Source organism: Loxodonta africana, chromosome 18 (assembly GCF_030014295.1).
Source record: "Loxodonta africana isolate mLoxAfr1 chromosome 18, mLoxAfr1.hap2, whole genome shotgun sequence".
Lineage (NCBI taxonomy): Eukaryota > Metazoa > Chordata > Mammalia > Proboscidea > Elephantidae > Loxodonta > Loxodonta africana.
Genome location: NC_087359.1, coordinates 66,438,944 through 66,459,670, shown reverse-complemented (window position 1 = coordinate 66,459,670; position 20,727 = coordinate 66,438,944). Strand labels below are relative to the sequence as shown.

At 39.1% G+C, this 20,727-nt stretch overlaps 1 protein-coding gene across 4 annotated transcripts in view; it reads left to right on the top strand.

Moving 5' to 3' along the window:
- The window catches only part of ANKFY1 (ankyrin repeat and FYVE domain containing 1), a 96,560-nt gene that overhangs the window by 29,123 nt on the left and 46,710 nt on the right, over positions 1-20,727 (top strand). For 3 of the 4 annotated variants that reach the window (XM_064271598.1, XM_064271597.1, XM_064271596.1), the window contains one exon: positions 16,612-16,747. In XM_064271598.1, coding sequence (XP_064127668.1) covers positions 16,612-16,747 — 136 coding nt within the window. Of the gene's footprint in view, positions 1-16,611; positions 16,840-20,727 lie in introns of those variants that run through there. The other variant, XM_064271599.1, reaches the window with a different exon arrangement.

The window sequence follows — 20,727 nt, the reverse complement described above, 5'->3', positions numbered from 1 at the left end:
TGCCTAAATGGTCTCAGAGAATGGAGGATTATTTTCAAGCCTTGAGAGCTAATGTAATGTGTTCTGACTTGCTTGATGCCTCTTATCTCTTCTTTCCCTCCATTTCTTCCATATGTAGTGGAAATGTCTGCCTTGTGTCTATTCCAGCATTGTACTTTGGGCAGATAATTTGTATTCTAGATTTCACAGATGAAGAGAATTTGGACTTGGAGTTGATTTAAGACTTTTACTATGATATGATGGAGTGAATATGTTGTACATGTGGCAAGGACATTAATTTGGGGGGGGCCAAAGGGTGAAATGCAATGGATTGAATTGTGTCCCCCCAAAATGTGTGTCAATTTGGCTAGGCCATGATTCCCAGTATTGTGTGGTTGTCCTCCATTTTGTGATCTGATGTAATTACATATGTGTCGTAAATCCTAACCACTGTGATGTTAATGAGGCAGGATTAGAGGCAGTTAGGTTAATGAGGCAGGACACAGTCTACAGGATTAGGTTGTATCTTGAGTCAGTCTCTTATGAGATATAAAAGAAAGAGACAAGCAGAGAGGAGAGGGACCTCATTACCACAAAGCAAGAAGAGCCAGGAGCGGAGCGCATGCTTTGGACCTGGGGTCCCTGTGGTGAGAAGGTTCTAGACCAGGGGAAGATTAATGATAAGGACCTTCCCCAGAGCCAACAGAGAGAAAAAGCCTTTCCCTGGAGCTGGCACCTTGCATTTGGACTTCTAGTCTCTTAAACTGTGAGAGAATAAGTTTGTTAAAGCCATCCTCTTGTGGTATTTCTGTTATAGCAGCACTAGATAACCAAGGCAGTAGGTATTTACCTCAAGGATTTAGGAGAGTAGATGTCTAATACATCTATACTATGAGTGAACTCTTTTTCCTTATGAGTTCCATAAGGCAGAGTTGTAAACACACAAATAGGGACATACACGTGCATATGCCTTTGTGCCGATAACTAAAAGTGCTTGGGAAACAACCTTCACTGGAAGGGCACCGGCCTACGTGACTGAATTCTCAAGCATAGCTTTTCTTTTTTATAAGTATAATCTTTTGAGTCCCTATATCTTTGACTCCATATGTAACAGAACTATGGATAACTTTTAAAACCCACTAGATCATGAGGTGGTTGTCACAAAATGCATGATTATATGAACAGATAGTTTACAAAGACTAGAAGAGATAATAAAAATATTCAGCTTTATTAGGAAAAACGTTAAGAGTAAATTACTATCCTTTGGTATCAACATTATCTAAATTTGACGATCCAGAAGTTGTGAGCCTCATGAAATTGGTACTCGTGCAGATTGGCACTGACATTAAAAAATGGGCGTGACAATTTTAGAAAACAGTTATAGAACTGAGCTGTGAAATGTTCTTTTTACCTCATCATCTGGCTTCTGAGATTTTCTGTAGGTAATTGAGACAGCATAGATGTTCATTATTGTTTTATTTGTAATTGGAAATATTGAATCCAGCTAGAATGAATAAGAATGGGAAAAGTAAAATGTGTCTGCTCACTGGAGCAAGCAAAATTTTATAAGATTACAGAAAATTGCATCCAAAGCCTAGTTTTAACATTGAATTTAAAATTTTGCTTTTTGCTGAACTTTTTCAGTACATCATAACATTTATGAGCAGTTTCAACTCAGTGATTATCGGCTACCAGATTGTTTCACTGTGAATCAGGAGGTTTTCTAGAGTTTAGGGAAGTGTAGTATTAATACCTTTAAATGTCCCTGACTCTCCCCCTGTTGTAAATAATAATCAAGGTTTGACCCCTGCTGTAAGGCTTGCTTACAGGAGCACTCCGCTTCAAGGTAAACTGGTTTTTGTGGCTTTGGTAGATCAGACACCTACAAGATAGCTGATAGTAGAGCCTGTGGCATCTTCCCTTTTCTCTCTAAAGTTTATCTGTGAAGTGTGTCATGAGGAATGGTTCTACGGTGGTAGCGCCATAGGCAGTGTGGATCTGGTCACGTTTCCTGGGTGTTTTGACTAGCAGTCCTGCTGCACTGTCTGGGTGGAGGCATGATTGCCTGAATCAGGGATTGCAGCAGCTGAGTGCCTGGGAAACCTGCTTGTTCTGCGATACCTGGAATCACTAACTCTGCAAGTCTTGCCAACGATTTTAGGGAGATTGAAAATAGGCCCTTGTAAACAAATGTATAAATCGCATCAAAGCTGTGTTTTACATGGTTGAACTTTTTCCATATTATCAGACTTGTTAAATTCATTTCATGACTTTTGCGTTTTGTTTCTCCAGAATTATTCCATTTACATAACAAATGTTGAGTGCCAGCCACTTTTCAAGATACTGGAGGTAAAGCTGTAAACAAAGATTCCTGCTCCCATGTAATTTACATTCTTAGATACAGTGACTTTCAGGAGCTCCACCTTTTTCTTTTGAACCTTAAAATTAAAAACACAACTTTAACTCCTTAATTATCATAAGAATTTTAGCACATGTTGACAAAGATACCACAGGCATTATGTGTCAAGTATTTTAAAAGTAATTGGCTATATGCAAATTTATTGAATCTCTTTTTTTTTTTTCCTTTTATTGTGCTTTTTAGGAGAAAGTTTACAGAGCATATTAGTTTCCCATTCACAAAATTGATACACAGATTGTTTGGTGCCCTGGCTGTAATCCCTACCATGTGTCAGCGCTCTCCGCCTTCCTCCTCTCCCCCTCCCCGCAGGATTCCCCATTTCCATTTGTCTGGTTTTCCTGTCTCAGCAGTGTCCTTTGCCTTAGTGAAGTTGTGCTAACCTTCCCTATATTGTGTATTGCCTTTCCTTCACGAAAGTTAACACACACGTCTACTATTTAGTTAGTGGTTTCCCCTGCCCAACCCTCCCTTTCCTGGTGAGCCTCGAAGATTGTTTCTTTCTGCGTGTAAACCTTTTCTTGAGTTTTTGTCCTTTTGTGCTTGACTTACTTCACTCAGCATTAATGCCTTGCAAGTTCATCTGTGTCGTGAGATGTTTTGCGGATTCATCATTGTTCTTCATTGTTGAGTAGTATTCCATTGTGTTTATGTACCATAATTTATTTATCCATTCATCTGTTAATGGACGCTTAGATTGTTTCCGTCTTTTTGCCATTGTGAATAATGCTGCAGTGAACATGGGTATGCATATGTCTTCATGTGATGGCTCTTCTTTCTCTAGGATGTAGTTCTAGGAGTGGGATTGCTGGATCGTATGGTATTTCTATTTCTAGCTTTTTAAGGATGCACTGTATTGTTTTCCATAGTGATTGTACCATTTTACATTCCCATCAGGAGCATATGAGAGTACGAATCTTGCCACAACCTTGCCAGCATTTATTGTATTCTGTTTTTTTGATCAGTGCCATTCTTGCAGGGTGAGATGGTATCTCATCATGGTTTTGATTTGCATCTCTCTAATGGCTAATGACTGGGAGCATCTTTTCATGAATTTGTTGGCCATCGGAATGCCCTCTTCGATGAAGTATCTGTTCATGTCCTTTGCCCGTTTAATGATTGGGTTGTTTGTCTTTTGTTGTTGAGTTGGCATTTTCTATATATTTTAGAGATTAGACCTTTATCAGATATGTCATTGCCAAAGATTTTTTCCAGTCTGCAGGTTCTGTTTTTACACTCTTGATAAAGTCTTTTAATGAGCGTAAGTATTTTTTAGAGAGTTCCAGTCATCTAGTTTTATCTTCCTGAGTTTGTGCATCTTTAGTTAACATTTGATATTCCACTTATGCCATGAATTAGGCCCCCTAGCATTGTCCCTATGTTTTCTTTCATGATCTTATAGTTTTAGGTTTTACATTTAGGTCTTTGATCCATTGAGTTAGTTTTTGTGCATGGTATAAGGTATGGATCCTGTTTCATTTTCCTGCAGATGGATATCCAGTTTTGCCATCAGCATTTGTTGAAGAGACTCTTTCTTCCCCATATAATTGACTTCAACCTTTTGTCAAAGATCAGGTGTCCATAGGTGGGTGGATTTACTTCTGGGTTCTCAATTCTGTTCCATTGGTCTATGTATCTGTCACTGTACCAGTACTAGGCTGTTTGGACTGTCATGGCTGTATAGTAGGTTCTGAGATACGGTGATGTCAGGCCTCCTACCTTGTTCTTTTTTGGTAATGCTTAATTATCTAGGGCTTCGTTCCTTTTCATATAAAATGATTAGTTTTTGTATCTCGTTAAAGAATGTTGTTGGAATTTGAATCAGTATTGTGTTGAATCCATAGATTGGTTTGGGTGTTATTGACATTTTTGCAATGTTAAGTCTTCTTTTCCATAAACACGGTATGTTTTTCCATTTATGTAGTTCTCTTTTGGTTTCTTGCAGTAGTATTTTGTAGTTTTCTTGTATAAGTCTTTTACATCCCTAGTTAGATTTATTTTTAAGTGTTTTATCTTTTGGGGGCTATTGTACATGGTATTGGTTTCCTAATTTCCTTTTTGGAGTTCACTTTGTCACTTTGTTTGTATAGAGGAATCCGGCTGATTTTTGTATGTTGATTTTATACCCGGCCATTTTTTTGAATCCTGTTATTTCCAGTAGCTTTCTTGTGGATTCTCTGAGATTTTCTATGTATAGGATCATGTTGTTGTGAGTAGGGATAGTTTTACTCCTTACCAATTTGAATGTCCTTTATTTCACTTTCTTGCCCTAGCTAGGACTTCCAATACAGTGTTGAATAAGAATGGTGATAAAGAGCATCCTTGTCTGGTTCCAGTTCTCAGCAGGAATGGTTTCAGCCTCTCTCTATGAAGAATGATGTTGGCTGTTGGTTTTGTGTAGATGCCCTTAGTTATGTGCGGTACTTTCCCTTCTACTCCTATTTTTGTGAGAGTTTTTATCACTAGGGATGTTGAACTTTATCAGATGGTTTTTGTGCATCGATTGAGATGATCATGTGATTCTTTTCCTTGGTTTTATTTATGTGGTGGATTATATTGATTGGTTTTCTAATGTTGAATCATCCTTGCATACCTGGTATGAATCTTACTTGGTTGTGATGTATTATTTTTTGATATGCCGTTGGATCCTGTTGGCTAGAATTTTGTTGAGAATTTTTACATCAATGTTCATGAGGGATATTGGTCTATGATTTTCTTTTTTAATGGTGTCTTTGCCTGGCTTTGGAATTAAATCTTACATTGTTCAAAAAAAAAAAAAAAGTTTTTCTCCTGATATAATACATTGATAAAGGCACAATCACTTCTGTGGGATCCTTACCATAATTAGATAATTTCAGATTAGTTACATGAAAACATCAGACAAACCGAAATTGATGAACATTGCACAAAGTAACTGTCCAGTGTGTTTCAAACTATTAAGCTCATAACAGACAAGAAAGACTGAGAACTCTTAAAGATTGGAGGAGATTAAGTAGCCAGGACAACGAAATGTGATGTTGAGTCCTTGATTGGATTCTGAACCATAAAAAGGACATTAGTGGAAAAATTGGCAAAATTAAAATAAGGTTTGTAATTCGTTAATAGTATTGTACTGATCCTAACTATCTGGCTTTGACCATTGTGCTGTGGTTATGTAAACTGGGTGGAGGGTATGTGGGAACTCTGCGACTCTTCTCTAAGTCTGGAATTATTTCAAAATATGAAGAGAAAAGGTAGAGATTTGCTTTTGTTTCTTATCAGTTATTTTAAGTATCAAGATAGAAGTTTGTAAAGATACTGATTGATCAACTGGGAAGACAAAGAATATGACTGCAGCTACACATGGTAACAAATCTTGAGGCCAGGAGAACACTATATTTACTTCTTTGTAAAGTAAAGCCATGCAGGCAAAATGATTTGTTCATAGCCTCTTTATAGCACTTTTAATAGTAGCAACTAAATTTACTAGTAGCAACTAACACTGTGAGAGGTTCAGATGCTTTAGAAGGGCTATCTTGAAGCAAGAGGTTTCTTGCAGGCTTTCTATAGTCAAAGATGTTATGGTTCTCTGACATAAGAGCTTATGGTGTGACTCAGTCAGCTCTCCTGGAATGTGTTCAGGGTCCTGTGAAGCTATTTCAAAGAGCAGAAAGCATCCTTCCTTCCTCCTTCAGTCTGGTTAGGAAAGCTGTGCACTGACGCAGCACCTGGGGAGCTGCACCACTCAGTGGAAGAGCACAGGCTCCCAAACTCTGTGCTAAGGGCACCCCAAGGTGTTACAGCAGAGGCACAGGGGTGCTGTTGATATTTTAAATTTTCAAGAGAAACACAGCAGTACTCGACATCTGTTGGATGCTGCATGAACTATTAGCTCAAGGTTGCTCAGTTCCAGTGCTAGATTGTACTGTGTTCCTTTTGATGACATCCATGGTGGTTTTAAAATATGCCCACATACTTGATGTTCCTCTCTTCAGAGAAGGAGCCTAATTCCTTTCGTCTTAAGTATAGGCTGTCCCTGATGACTCACCACTAATGAATAGATGTGGCAGAAGTGACAACATGTTACTTCAGAAATAGGATCATAAACGGCATCGTGGCTTCCTTCTTGCTCTCCCTTTTGGATTGCTTACTTTGTGGAAAGTTGGCTGCCGTGTCAGGAGAACGCTCAAACAGCCTATGGCCTCCCGCCAGTAGCCATGTCAGTAAGCCATCTTGGGAGAGGATCTTGCAGTTAAGCCTTCCGATGACTGCTGCCCTGGCTGACAGCTTGACTGCAGTCTTTTGAGAGACCTGGAGTCAGAACCACCCAGCCAAGCTGCTCCCAGACTCCTGATCCTCAGAAACTGTGTGATATAACAAATGCTTACTATTTTAAGCTGCTGAGTTTTGGGATAATGTGTTATGCTGCAGTAGATAACGAATACAATGTCATATTTTTACAAAGCTGGGTTTTGGGCAGTCAGTGTGATACGGAGCAAGTAGCATACGAAGATCAGTGTGGAGCAGGATATGAGGGTACCAGTGTTGGGCCTGATTCCAAGGTTTGAGGAGCTGTGCGATGCCTAACAGGTACACACATCCCATTAAAAAGTACTTGTGGTTATTAAAGAATGAAGTAATAATTTAAATTTCCATTTTTTTTCAAGTAGCTATTAAATTGTTAGGATATAAGTACTTATCACCAAAAGAACCTACTGCCATCGAGTTGATTCTGACTCAGTGACCCCATAGGGTTTCCAAGGCTGCAAACTGCCACATCTTTCTCCTGTGGAGCCACTGATGGTTTTGAACTGCTGGCCTTTCAGTTAGCAGCCCATTGCTTTACCCACTGTGCCGCCAGGGCTCCATATAAGTACTTCTTAAGTTGTTTAAACCTGACTACTTAAGCAGAACTGTTAGATGTTTCTTTAGGTCTAGGGAGTGCTGTGACAAAATTTTCGAAATGCTTAGGGCACTGTGAACAGAGAAAGTTTGGGAACCTTTGGCATAGGCCTTGAACTCTGCTAGTCACGGTTCGTATCCTTGACTCTGCCACTTACTAGCTGTATAAATGGAGAGAGCAAGTTAATTAGCCTGTCTGAATGAATCTCAGCTTTCCTGGGGAGAAGAATCCCTACAGGGTTGTTAGCATATTTAAATAGTGGGCCAAAGTAGTGATTCTCAAACTTTAAAGTACATGAGGATCTTATTAAAACCCAGATTCTGATTCAGGAGGGCTGGGGTGGGGGCCTGAGAAGCTGCATTTTTAACAAGCTACTGGGTGAAGCTTATGGGGCTGGTCTGTGGACTATACTTTGAATAACAAAGAGATAAAGAGTTGGCTCTGAAACTTGGCTGCACATTGCTATCACGTGAGGAATTTTAAAACATGCCTAAGCCTCACCCCAGAGATTCTAGATTTCGGGTTTTTTTAGGTTAAAAGTGAATGACAAAGGAAAGAGAAAGGAGTTAATCAGTGGAGAACGGAGTAAGGGGAGCCACAATTGTTTTGAAAGTTTATTTTTCTTATTACCAAGTAATATTCTCTGTCCAAAATACTGATAAGAAGAAAGAAGCCCTAAATAGCAAGAGCTTCTGGAGTGCCCTCCCAGCCGTGGAGATTGTTTGCCGGACAGGGAATCCATCACGTTCTCTTAGGGCCTGAAAAAACCTACCTGTGGCTCTGTCCCCTTCCTCAGTCCTGATGTTCTTCTTGTGTTTTTGTCTCTCTAATCTTTGTTTTTTTTTTTTTTAATCTTTGGTTAGATTTGCTAAGTTTGTTTATTCCAGAATTAGCTTGGGTTCATTGAATTTTTTTTTTTTCCCTCTTTTCTTTAGCCAACTCAGTAATTTCTTCTTAACCTTATTGAATCTTTCTTTGGAATGCCTTTGGCTTAATTTCTTTTTTCTTTTTCAGTTGAATAATTTACGTTTTGTCTCATTTTCTGATAAGTTTGACTTTTTAAAAAATTTTTATTGTGCTTTAAGTGAAGGTTTACAAATAACTCAGTCTCTCACACAAAAACTTATATATACCTTGCTACATACTCCCAATTGCTCTCCACCTAATGAGATAGCCCGCTACCTCCCTTTACTCTCTCTTTTCGTGTATGACTTCTTTCATAGTATGAATCTGGCTGCATTTAAAGTATTTTCATAGGTACTGTTTTCATTGTGATTAATTTTGAAATTGTAATAATAATAGCAAACTTTTATGTAGCAATTACTATATGGTGTTCTGTTCCAAGTGCTTTATATATATTGACTAATTTATCTTTAGAATAACACTTTGAGGTCAGCACTATTGTTTATTCTCCTTTTGTAGATGAGGAAACTCTGAAACATAGCAGTGTTAAAAACTTGCCCGAGGTCACACAGCTAATAAGTGTTGCAGCTGGGGATTGAACCCAGACTGCAGTATCCATGCCAGTAGTAGTCACAATGCAGTGCAGCTTCTCACTTTTGTTTTTTCCTCCCAACTTTATAATGGAAGTATAATAACTGTCCACATAAACAGTATACAATTTGATGAGTTTTGACATATAAACATACCTGTGAAACCATCACTGCAATGAAGACAACAGTCATTTCCATCTCCCCGAAAGTTTCCTCATGTCTCTTGGTAATCCATCCCTTTTTCTGTCCACGTCCCCAGGCGGCCACTGATCTGCTTTCTGCCACTGTAGATTAGTTTGCATTTTCTAGACTTTTATAAAAATGAAGTAACAGAGCATATAGTTCCTTTTGTCTGGCTTCTTTCACTCAACATAAAGATTTTGAGATTCACCTAAAATCTTGGTATGTTGTAGTATGTTTATATTTCATTGTATGAATATAGCACACTTTGTTTTTTCATTTGCCTGTTGAACAATTGTTTCCAGTTTTGGGCTATTACAAATAAAATTACCGTGTTCAGTTGTGGACAGGTCTTTATGTAGATACATGTTTTTGTTTCTCTTGGGTAAATGTCTAGGAGCGAAATGGCCAGATCGTTTGCTAGTTTTGGTTAGTACTAGGAAACTACTAAACTTCCCCAGAATGGACGCACCGTTTCACATTTCACCAGCAGCATTTAAGAGCTTCCGGTTGTTCCACATCCTCGCTAACACTTGGTTTTGTTTTTGTCTTTTAAGTTTCAGCCGTTTTAATGGATGTGGAGTGCATTGTGGTTTTATTTTACATTCCCCTGATTTCTAATACTGTTGAAGTATCTTTTCATGTGTTATTAGCCATTTGTATATCTTCCTTTGTGAAATGTCTGTTCAGATCTTTTGCCCTTTTCAAAACTGGGCTGTCCTGTTGATTTTTAAAGGTTCTATATATAATCTCAATACAAATAATTTGTCTGAAAGCGAGCATCCTTGCCTTGTTCCCAGTCTCAGGGAGAAACATCTTTTATCATTATGTGTATGATGTCAGTTGTAGATTTTTCATAGGTGCCCTTTATCGACGTGAGTATTCCTAGTTTTCTGAAACAAATTATGGTGAATTGGTGTTGAATTTTGTGAATTTTTTTTGCATCTATTGAAATGATTATATAGTTTTTCTCCTTTATGCTGTTAATATGATTATATTGATTTTTCTAATGTTAAATTAACCTTGCATTCCTGGGATAAATCTTACTTGGTCTTTTTTATGTATGTCGCTGGCTCTTTTGTTGTTGTTGTTGTTTCTATTTATACACATGGTTCTTTTTTTAAAATGATATTTTATTGTTTTTCAGGTGAAAGTTTACACAGCAAATTAGGTTTTCCTTTTAACAATTTTTATACAGAATGTTCCATGCCACTGGTTACAGTTCTTACGAGTCAGCATTGTCGTTATTTCCATTCCGTTTGTTCTGCTCCCAATGATTAAGCTTCCCTTTCCCTCCCAAGGTTTCCTTTTGGTTAAATGTTGACCATTTGGTCTCATATAGTTCATCGTTTAAGGGAGCACGTTACTCATGGGGGATACTGTTTTATAAGCCCGTCTATTTTTTGGTTGAAGGGTGACTCACAGAAATAGCTTCAATTCCATGTTCAAAGGTTATTTTAGGGAGATAGTCTCAGGGGTTCCCCTAGTCTCAATCGGTCCAGTAAGGCTGGCCTTTTTAAGAAATTTGAGTTTTAAAGGAATTTGAGTTTTCTTCCATTCTATTTGGCACCTCCTATTGTGTTCCTGGTCAGACAGCCCTGGTCAGACAGCTGGTATTGGTAGCAGGGCACCATCTAGTTCTTGTGGTGTCAGGTTTGAAGACGTTGTAGCTCGTGTGGGTTGTATGTTGTTGGGGGTCTTATTTGCTAATATTTTGTTAAAGAATCTTACATCAGTAATTGTGAGGGATATTGGCATATAATTTTTTTTTGGTAATACCTTTGTCAGGTTTTGCTGTTAGGATTGTGCAGGCCTCATAAAATGAGTCAATCAGTAAATCCCTCATCTTCTGTTCTTTGACAGAGTTTTGTAAGCTTGGTATTCTTTTTTGAATGTTTTATGGAATTCACTATTGAAACCATCGGAGTCTGGAGTTTGCTCTTTGGAGAGGTTTTTGATAACACCTTAAATTTATTTAATAGATACAGGGATGTTAAAATTTTGTTTCTTCTGTCGGTTTTGTTGTGTTTTTCAGAAATTCTGGGTCATCTCAGGGTTGGCATCTGTTGATTGTCTTTTTCTTGGAGAAATGACTGCATTTTCCTGGTTCTTTCTATGTCAAATAATTTCGGATTTTATCCTGGATGTTGTAATGTTGTGTTGTGTAGACTCCAGGTCCTGTTACAACCCTCTGGAAAATGCTGAATCTCTTCAGGCTCAGACTGCAGGTTCTGCCTTACCTTCTGTGGGTGTTGGCTTAAATCTTGCTTCAGTTCTTACAGCTGGGTTGGCACTGACTATGCATATTCCCTATATGCATAGTTCAGATATGGCCTGAGACTTCTGGGGGTTCATACACAGAGTTAGGATAGTCTCTGGTTCTGTTCATTGCAGATTCTCTCCTTACTCTTCAGGCCCCCAGCGGCTCCTTTTCCTGGTTCATCTGGCTGGAAGGATGGGTTTTTACTGATGTTTTAGCCATCCTCACAATCACCGCAGCACTGCTGCTCCTTGACCGGGGCCCACCTTTAGGCAAAGCCATAGCAGAGAAAAAAATCAATCAGGAAATTTATCCAGTGTGGTTGCTTCTTTAAATTTTGCCTTCCCCCACAATTCAGCTGCTTTTGTTACTGTTTAGAATCCTGAAAATTAATTTTGATACTCTTCAGAGTTTTTAGCTATAACCAGTTAAAATGAGTTGGTTTGTTTGTTAGGCTACCGTAACAGAACTAGAACCTCTATTGTTTGATTTCTTTTTTGACACAGGGATTACTTAGAAGCATGGTTTGGGGCTTGTTTTTATTTCCAAGAAGTTATATTTTCATGGTGAATCCTTAAACTGACTAAAGGGATATTTTTACTATAAAAAGATGCAGTCTACCAAGGTTTTTTTTTATGCATAAAAAACACAGTATGTAAAATAGATGGAGAAAAAATAGTTGGAACCTCAGAGAGAATTCGGTGTAACCGGAGTCATCTTCCTCAGCTTCTGGCAGATTAAATACAGGATTTAAGTAACAAAATTAATTTGCTCAGTATACTTCATTTTATGGTTAATTGTATAGAGATAAAATTATTCCCGTTCTTTTTAAATGTCTTGTAAAACAGTTATTTCAAATTCAAACAAAAACTAGGCCATGTAGAAAATCTCAAGGTCTACAGAGTGTGACTGTATGCATCCGGGACTGCAGTGAAACAAAGTCAGAAGTGTGGGTTTTTTTTTTTTTTTCCCCTTTGTCCTTGGAAGTCAGAGATTTTTACCAGATTGTGTGCTGGGCCTCCTAAGTGGTGATAGCAGTTAGCAGCCGATGTGCTGTGAAGGTCATGGAGGCTAACTGGTTTTACTTCACAGAGTCCATTCCTTTTAAAGATAACTCCTGGCTTAGCTGTCATCTGACTTTTACAGCCACTAGCTGAAGTAGGTTGAAGCAGATAGGCCGCACGGTTTGCCTAAAAAAAGTACACAGAAAATACTAGTTTCCTCCTTGGCCCACCCTTATTCCTTGGCTGCTAAAGTCTGAGTCTCAAAATGGATTTATTCTCAGTATACTTTGTAGATTAAGGGAAGAGTTGAAGAAGGAGTGGGAAAACTTGGTGATCGTTTGAACCTCATTTTATAATTTGAAATATTGAGAGCTCCCAGGAATTCCCTGCTGAAGGGGATTTTTGAAAATTGTTTAATTATTCAGGTTTTGGTTTATCAATTATACAGCTCAAGTTCATTGCTTGGACAATTGAAGGAGGGAACCAACCAAGTTTTAAAACAGAATTTAAAAAATTACTGCAGGGAAAATGTTTGAGGACGATGGTGTTGGGGACGCTCTCCTCAGGCAGGAATAACGTGTCTTTCTAAGGTGGGGCTGAATGAGAGAAGTAATGTGTGTCTTGGCATTTTTGGTGACTCTGGACGGTGGTGCTACTAGGGTTGGTGTCACCCAGTGTGCGAACTTATGGTGTCACCCCTCGCCCTCCACAGACCTCCTCCCTTAGCAGATCTTTCAGAATCCTTAGTAAAGTTTTTTGTACTAATGTTACCATAAATTGTAATTCCCGTGTATCACTCCTTCCTTTCCTTTAATTACTACTTCATTCTCAGGAAAGTTATTGATACAGGCTCACAAATACTAATTACCACAATACTGTAGCCAAAAACAGAAATGTTGACAAAATCAGTGACTGTAAGAACATTGGCAGCAACGAAAACAATTGCGTGTGTTTGTAGCATGTGCAGATGAAACCACGTGAGTTAAAGGTCGTTTTTAACTGGGTAATAATGACAGCTCTGACCAGAGTACATTAGAAGGTTCAAAAAGAAAATTAGCAAAGAGTTTTAGCCTTATAGTATATGGATACTGGGCTTATGAAAAATGTTTTGGTTGTTAAAACTAACTACAGGACCCTGAGGGAGCAGGAGAGCAATGGGATGCAGACCCCAAATGCTCATAAAAAGACCAGACTTAATGGTCTGACTGAGACAGGAAGGACCCCGGTGGTCATGGCCCCCAGACCTTCTGTTGGCCCAGGACAGGAACCATTCCCAAAGCCAACTCTTCAGACATGGATTGGACTGGACAATGGGTTGGAGAGGGATGCTGGTGAGGAGTGAGCTTCTGGGATCAGGTGGACACTTGAGACTATGTTGGCATCTCCTGTCTGGAGAGGAGATGGGAGGGTAGAGGGGGTTAGAAGCTGGTGAAATGGACACGAAAAGAGAGAGTGGAGGGAGAAAGCGGGCTGTCTCATTAGGCGGAGAGCAATTGGGAGTATGTGGCAAGGTGTGTATAAGTTTTTGTGTGAGAGACTTGATTTGTAAACTTAAAGCACAATAAAAATTAAAAAAAAAAAAAGATTTAAAAAAAACTACAGGAATATTGTATAGGCAGTCATTTTGGTGTCACCCCCTCTGACAGCGTCACCTTGTGTGGTGTGTATCCCTCCCTAGTAATGCCACTGACTCCGCACAAATCACATGGCCTATATATCTTCTCGTTAATATGACTGCTGAGGTCTTAAATCCAGTTTACAAAGCTAGCCTGGAAATTCACTCCACTTCCAAAATTTAGTCAGTATACCTTAGACAGCTTAGTTGAAGTAACTCTTCTCTAGGTAAATTGTTTAAATATATCTAATTAGATTTCCATCTGATTTTAAAATGTTTTCTCTGTGTTAAAACATCTTAAAGAAGCGCAGAAGAAAGACGTGGTAGTCGGCTTCCGTAGAGTGCAGCCTTGGAAACCCTGTGGGGCAGTTCCACTCTGCCCTGTAGGGTCGCTGTGGACCGGAATCAACTTGACAGCAATGAGTTTGTTTGAGCAAAGGAGAAAAAAATGAACCTTAACGTAGTCACTGTTAACATTTTGGTGTGCATTCTCTTTATTTTACTTTTTACTGTGCCTTTTTTTTTCTTTCTTTTAATATCTGGTTGTTTTCGGGGGTGTTGATGAATTAACCTGGCTGCAGGTAAATTAGGAACCTTGAATTCCACTCATTGGACACCACTTCCCTCAGCCCCCTCTTCCCCACTATAATTGGAGGAGAGGGAGTTAATCAGAACCAATCAGCTTCTGCTTAATTACTAGGTAAGGTATCTCTGGTCTGTACTGCACCTTACCCGTATAGCCTAGATAATCAAGAAGTGAGTATAGTTTCTTAAACATAAGCGGGCATCAAAATTACTTTGTGGGCTTGTTAGAACACTGATGCTGGGCCCCACCCCCAGAGTGTCGTGATTCATTAGGTCTGAAGTGGGGCCTGAAATTTAGAATTCCTAATAAGTTTCCAGGTGACGCTGATTCTGCTTGTCCAGGACCGCAAACCACTGGTATAAACCATAATTTTAAGTGGTCTTCTGACCCTCCCTTCCCTTATCCTGATTAATCAAGAGGTTGACTCTGGTTGACATAATTTAGATGTTTTATGCTACAGTTTTCATCCCAAGCATTTCCCCAGATTGGTGTGTAGTCTTTATTTTAACTTAAAAAATTACACAAGTAGTGCGTATCATTAAATAATAATCAGGGAAAAAATAACATAAAAAAAAATTATTGTGAATTCTACCAGGGTTGATATTTTAGTGTGTATCTTTCCAGCCTCTCTCTCCAGATAGATGCATTACATAGACGCACACACAAAACTGTATATGTGTTTGTAGATAGATTCTCATACACACGTATATTTGTATATACAATATATATCACAAATAAATGTGAATTTAAGCCTACTTTCTTTTAATATAATTGATTTTATTTTTGTTGTTTTTGCTGAGAATATCCTCAGGAAAACATACGCCAAATCAGCAGTTTCTACATGTACAGATCAGTGACATTGATTACATTCTGCGAGTTGTGCAACCATCCTCACCCTTGTTCTCTGAGTTGCTCCTTCCCCATTAACAAAAACTCACTGCCTCCTAAAGCCCCTATCTGATCTTTCAAGTTGCTGTTGTCGGTTTGATTCCATGTAGACAGATCTTAAAAGAGCACAGTGCTTAAGGCAGACATTCTTTACTAGTTAAGCTAAACTCTTGTTTGGTTTTAAGAAGACTTCAGGAGATATGGCCTACTTCTTTTTACTTGATATTTAGTGAATATCTTTTTATGTTGTATATGTTATTGTTAGTTGCCGTCGGGTCAACTCCAACTCATGGTGACCCCACGTGCAACAGCATAAAATGTTGCCCAGTTTTATATATGCTGTGTATGGATCTATATAATTATAGTTTCTGCAGAATTTTCCAGTGTGTGTATATACTACACTATAACTTATTTACTTTTTTTCTTTGCGGAACTCTTAAGTTTTAGTCCCAGTTTTTCATTATTAAAAACAATACTGTGCTGAATATCTTAGTACATACATTTCTGTATATTTACCTAATTATTTTCTTCAGATATTAATGCACATGTATAATCGCTGTAAGGAGCCCTGGTGGCACAGTGGTTAAAGCAGTTGACTACTAACTGAAAGGTCGCGGTTTGAAACCACCAGCAGCTCCCTGGAAGGAAGATGTGACAGTCTGCTTCCGTAGAGATTTACAGCCTAGGCAACCCCGTGGGGTCGCTGTGAGTTGGAATGGACTTGACAGCAGTGGATTTGATTTGGGGGTTTATAATTGCTGTGTAAAAAATTATGTACTTAAAAAAATCTTTGCTAGTCTGAGAGACAAAAAATATATTTTAGTTTAACTTTGTATTTGGTTATTGGTAATGCTTATTGATATTCTTATTTATTTTTTGTGAATTACCTAATTATGTCCACTGCCCATTTTTCCTTTGGGTGTCTATCTTTTTTATTTTCATTTGTAAGATCACTTTATTGGAATATAAACTCTTTGTCATATGCTTCAAATATTTTCCCTCAGTTTATTTGAGATATCTTTGGGAGGTCCATTTTCCCCACCCCAAACCCCACTGCTGTCAAGTCCATTCTGACTCACAGCGATCCTGTACTCACTGCCCCATGAAGAACTTTAAAACTTTTCTGGAGTTGGATGCTGTCCAAACTGCTTAATCACCAGTTCTACTGGCTGTGTAATATTTTATTGAGTTGGATGTACCATAATTTACTTTTTTAGGTTCAAATTCTAGAAGCCCCTCAGGAATGCTCGAGTGGTCATCTGGTGCTTTGTTTTTCAGCTTTTCTGTCTCCTTTCTTTCTTTAACCAGATGCTAACCCTGAGGTGACAATGACAATGCTTCGTTGGATCTATACGGATGAGTTGGAGTTCAGAGAAGATGATGTGTTCCTGACCGAACTGATGAAACTAGCTAATCGGTTCCAACTCCAGCTCCTTAGGGAGAGGCAAGTCACAGCAGATAGATTCAAGCACCTCAGATGCTGGTGGCTGAGCTTGAATTATGCCAAGCTCTGGGAAAACAGCTGCTTCTGCTAATGTAAATAACTTTTGCAAGGTGTTCTCTTAAAGTCGATGGTGGGGAGAGAGTTTGTCACCTCCCTTGCCCTGTGTTACCTTGTGAGCTAAATTTTGCCAAAGCCTTTTAGCTGTTCTCTTTTCTTTCGCTGGTCTGTTACCTGAAATTACATAATTGCATGAACTGTTAAGTTTAATATGACATAATATAATCTAGTATCCAAATGCGTTACTTTCTCTTCTGTACTATTTCCTTTGACATTTTATTCTACTTTCTGATTTATCTACCTGGGTGAAGTCCTTGGTCATATTCTCTTTGTTAGAAACACAGTAGGGCCTCAGTTTAATAGATGAGAATATGGTTTCATAGCCAGTGTTTCTGAAATCTCTTTTCATATAAGTTTATTGCTTTGTTAGCTTCCCAAGGAAATAGAGCGTGCTGTGTTCTTTATCTTGTATGTTTTCTCTGTGGCTCTCCTGGGTTGGTGTTTTGGAACAACAGAAAACAAAATGTTCAAGTGGATGCCAGGCAGAGTGCCCTGAGTGTCTGTTGGAGATGTAGCATCTTTTTACATTGCTTAATAAGCTTTTTTTTTACTCCTGGGTGTGAGAAGGGATGGCTTTTCTCCCGGGTGGGTGAAAGGGTGGTATTCAGCCATCAAGAGACTCTCCCCCTGTTGCTGTGTTGCCCTCAGACAGCCAAGAGAGACCTTGCTATCTGGAGCTGCGGGTGCTGTGTTCTTACTGCTGGGCTGACGTTTCCCCTGGGACGGTCCACTGTGCCCCACAACAATCTGAGGCAGGTTACCCCTGGCTACCTGTAATTGATGTGGGCCCAAGTGCATTTTAACACCTAAATCCAGCACTAAAAGCAGAAAGGTCTAAGCTGTGTAGGCACATACACACCTAGCACTAGGCTAACAAAACAGCTTGGCTGTGGAGGCCTTGCAATTCATGTTTCTTTCTTTCCTCTTTTGTTTGTTTTGGTGAGTTTTGTAACCACCTGAGAGTGAAATGAGAATGATTTTAATTAAACTGAGTGTGATTTATATCTTTATTTTTTCAGATTTGCTGCACTTTGTCCCATTGACCTTGTCAAACTTGCTTATAAATTAAATTGCTTTGATAAAAATGCCCTGAGTTTGAAGTCGTTTAGATAATTGTGATCTGTATAATGGATTCTTTGATTAAAATGTTGGATATTTATTGACCGATTAGGCTTCCTAACTATCAACATTACCAGGTGCTTGGGTTTTGTACTGTTGGATTATGGGTATTAAGTTTTATCTGTCCTGGTATTGGTAAGAGCCCTGATGGAGGGAGTGGAATCCTTTAAAAGGTCGCAGAGTGCCCTCTGCTGTGTGCAGGAGAAATTACACATTTGAGATAGGAAGTGAAAGGGCTCTGACAAACACGTGCAGTTAAATTATGAAGCAGATGTTGCTCGTTTTTGTAACTTAGGAGTCATGGTGATTTGGAAATGCCACCAGTTTTATGGAGGGGAAATATTTTTTGGTAAATATTATCAAGAAAAGACTTTTTTTTTTAAAGAGAATTAGTTTATGCTAAAAAATGATAGTTAATAATATAATGATTTTTTTTCCTGATTATAAAAGTATAAACCATGTGCAGTGTATGGTATATGGGAACCATAAACCTCCCCAGAAACCCAAACCTGTTGGCAATGAGTCGATTCCAACTCAGTGGCTCTGTGGGACAGGGTAGAACTGCCCCATAGGGTTTCCAAGGAGCGGCTGGTGGATTCGAACTGCCAACCTTTTGATTAGCAGCTGAGCTCTTAACCACTGTGCCACCAGAGCTCCTTGGAAACTACAGAAGAGTATTAAAAAAAAAAAAACACTAAAACCATCTGTTCAGTCACTGTTAACCCTTTGTTGTTTTCCTTTCAGTATTTTTTTTTTTCTTTGTCTCTCACATACATACATGGGATTGATACCAAAGATAGGAGTTTGTGGTGTAATTTAAAAATTAGTTTTACTGTTTTTGTGCATCTGTATACTTTTTTTATTTTAATATTAAAATATATATTAAAAACAACAAAAAATTCCCTTCAGAGGAAAGCTAGGCTTTCTTGCTACTTTTCAGAGAAGACATGAACAGAGGATCTTTGTTTGTAAATAAGGTTACATGTTCTTCAGTTGTGGAAATCATGTCAGTTTCTATTTTTAGGCTGTCCAAATGGTGAACAGCACTCTGGGAAATCCCAGAGTTCAGTGAAAATGAAATGTCTGCCAGTTTTAACAAAATATCTCTCCTCATGAAACATATTTGAGTCCCTGGGTCCTATGTGGCACAGTGGTTACGAGCTCCACTGCTAACCAAAAGGTCGGCATGTTGTATGCACCAGCCACTCCTTGGAAGCCCTGTGGGGCAGTTCTACTCTGTCCCGTAGGTCCCTGTGAGTCAGAAGCGACTTGACCGCAGCAGGTTGGATACTATGTTATTTGACAGTAAAAGCAGAGAATGGAATTCTCAGATTCTTGGCACTTGTCCATGAAAGTGCTTGGTACAGTGCTTTCCAAAAGGCAGTTAGTGCCGCACACCAGTGTCAGGTCGCCTGGTGTTAGCTCCTTAGGACATGAGGAGGGCAAGGCCATGGGTACTTGTTGTGTAAAAGGGATAGAAGTTTCGTATACCTGAAACCCTGATGGCACAGTGGTTAAGAGTTCGGCCACTAACCAAAAGTTTGGCAGTTTAAATCCACCAGGCGCTCCTTGGAAACCCTATGGGGCAGCTCTGCTGTGTCCTACGGGGTTGCTATGAGTCGGAATTGACTCAACAGCAATAGATTTTTTGGTTTATAGCTGAAAAGAAGATTTTTTGCCTGCTATGCTCTGATTTTTTTTTTTGGAAACCCTGGTGGCATAGTGGTTGAGAGCTACAGTTGCTAACCAAAGGGTAGGCGGTTTGAATCTACCAGGCGCTACCTGGAAACTATGAGACAGGTCTGCTCTGTCCTGTAGGGTCACTGTGAGTTGGAATCGACTCAACGACAATAGTTTTTTTTTTTATGCCTTGATTTCACAGCTTAGGTCAGAGTGACTTCATATGTTGCTACAGTGTCATGTGAATTTGGGGATTTCGGGGAAACCAGTATAAAGAGAGCTGAGGCTCAGAAATGGAATACGTTCTATGTAACCTACATTATTACTCCATTGTTTGGATATTGGAGCGACTTGATTTGAAAATGCCCTGGAATAAATGTTTCTTTATACCAAGTCAGCTGTGTTAGTCACAACAAAGCACCTAAGCACTAATCTTAGTATAAAAACACAGGCGCCTGCATTTACTGCTAGATGGAGACGAAACTCCGAAATTATATTCTTGGTTCTAGCCTGAGGTCTTGACATTTTATGTGGTTTTGAAATTTGTTCTTCATTCTTCCCAGGCCTTTCTCATGACTCTCCTCCCTTCCCCCTCCCCCTTCCTACCTCCACAGTCTCTCTCTATTTCTGTTATTTAAAGCTCACCTATTAAAACTGGCAGTTATCCACTAGCTGATCAGTTATCCCTATTTATAATGTACTGAAACCCATTCATTTGTTATTAAGTCATACTGTTTCCTTTTACGTCTTCTCCTTTTTCCCTTCGTAAATGAATTTTGAAAGGAATTTTAGGCCCTAGAGAAGAGAGGGCCAGGAGAGGGACCTGACTTATTGAACATACCTATTATGTGCCTTATACTGTGCTAAGTGTGTATAAACCAAAACCAAACCAAACCCAATGCCATCGTGTCAATTCCGACTCATAGTGACCCTATAGGACAGAGTAGAACTGCCCCGTAGAGTTTCCAAGGAGCGCTTGGCGGATTCAAACTGCCGACACTTCGGTTAGCAGCCGTAGTAGCACTTAACCACTGTGCCACCAGGGTTTCCTAAGTGTGTATAGT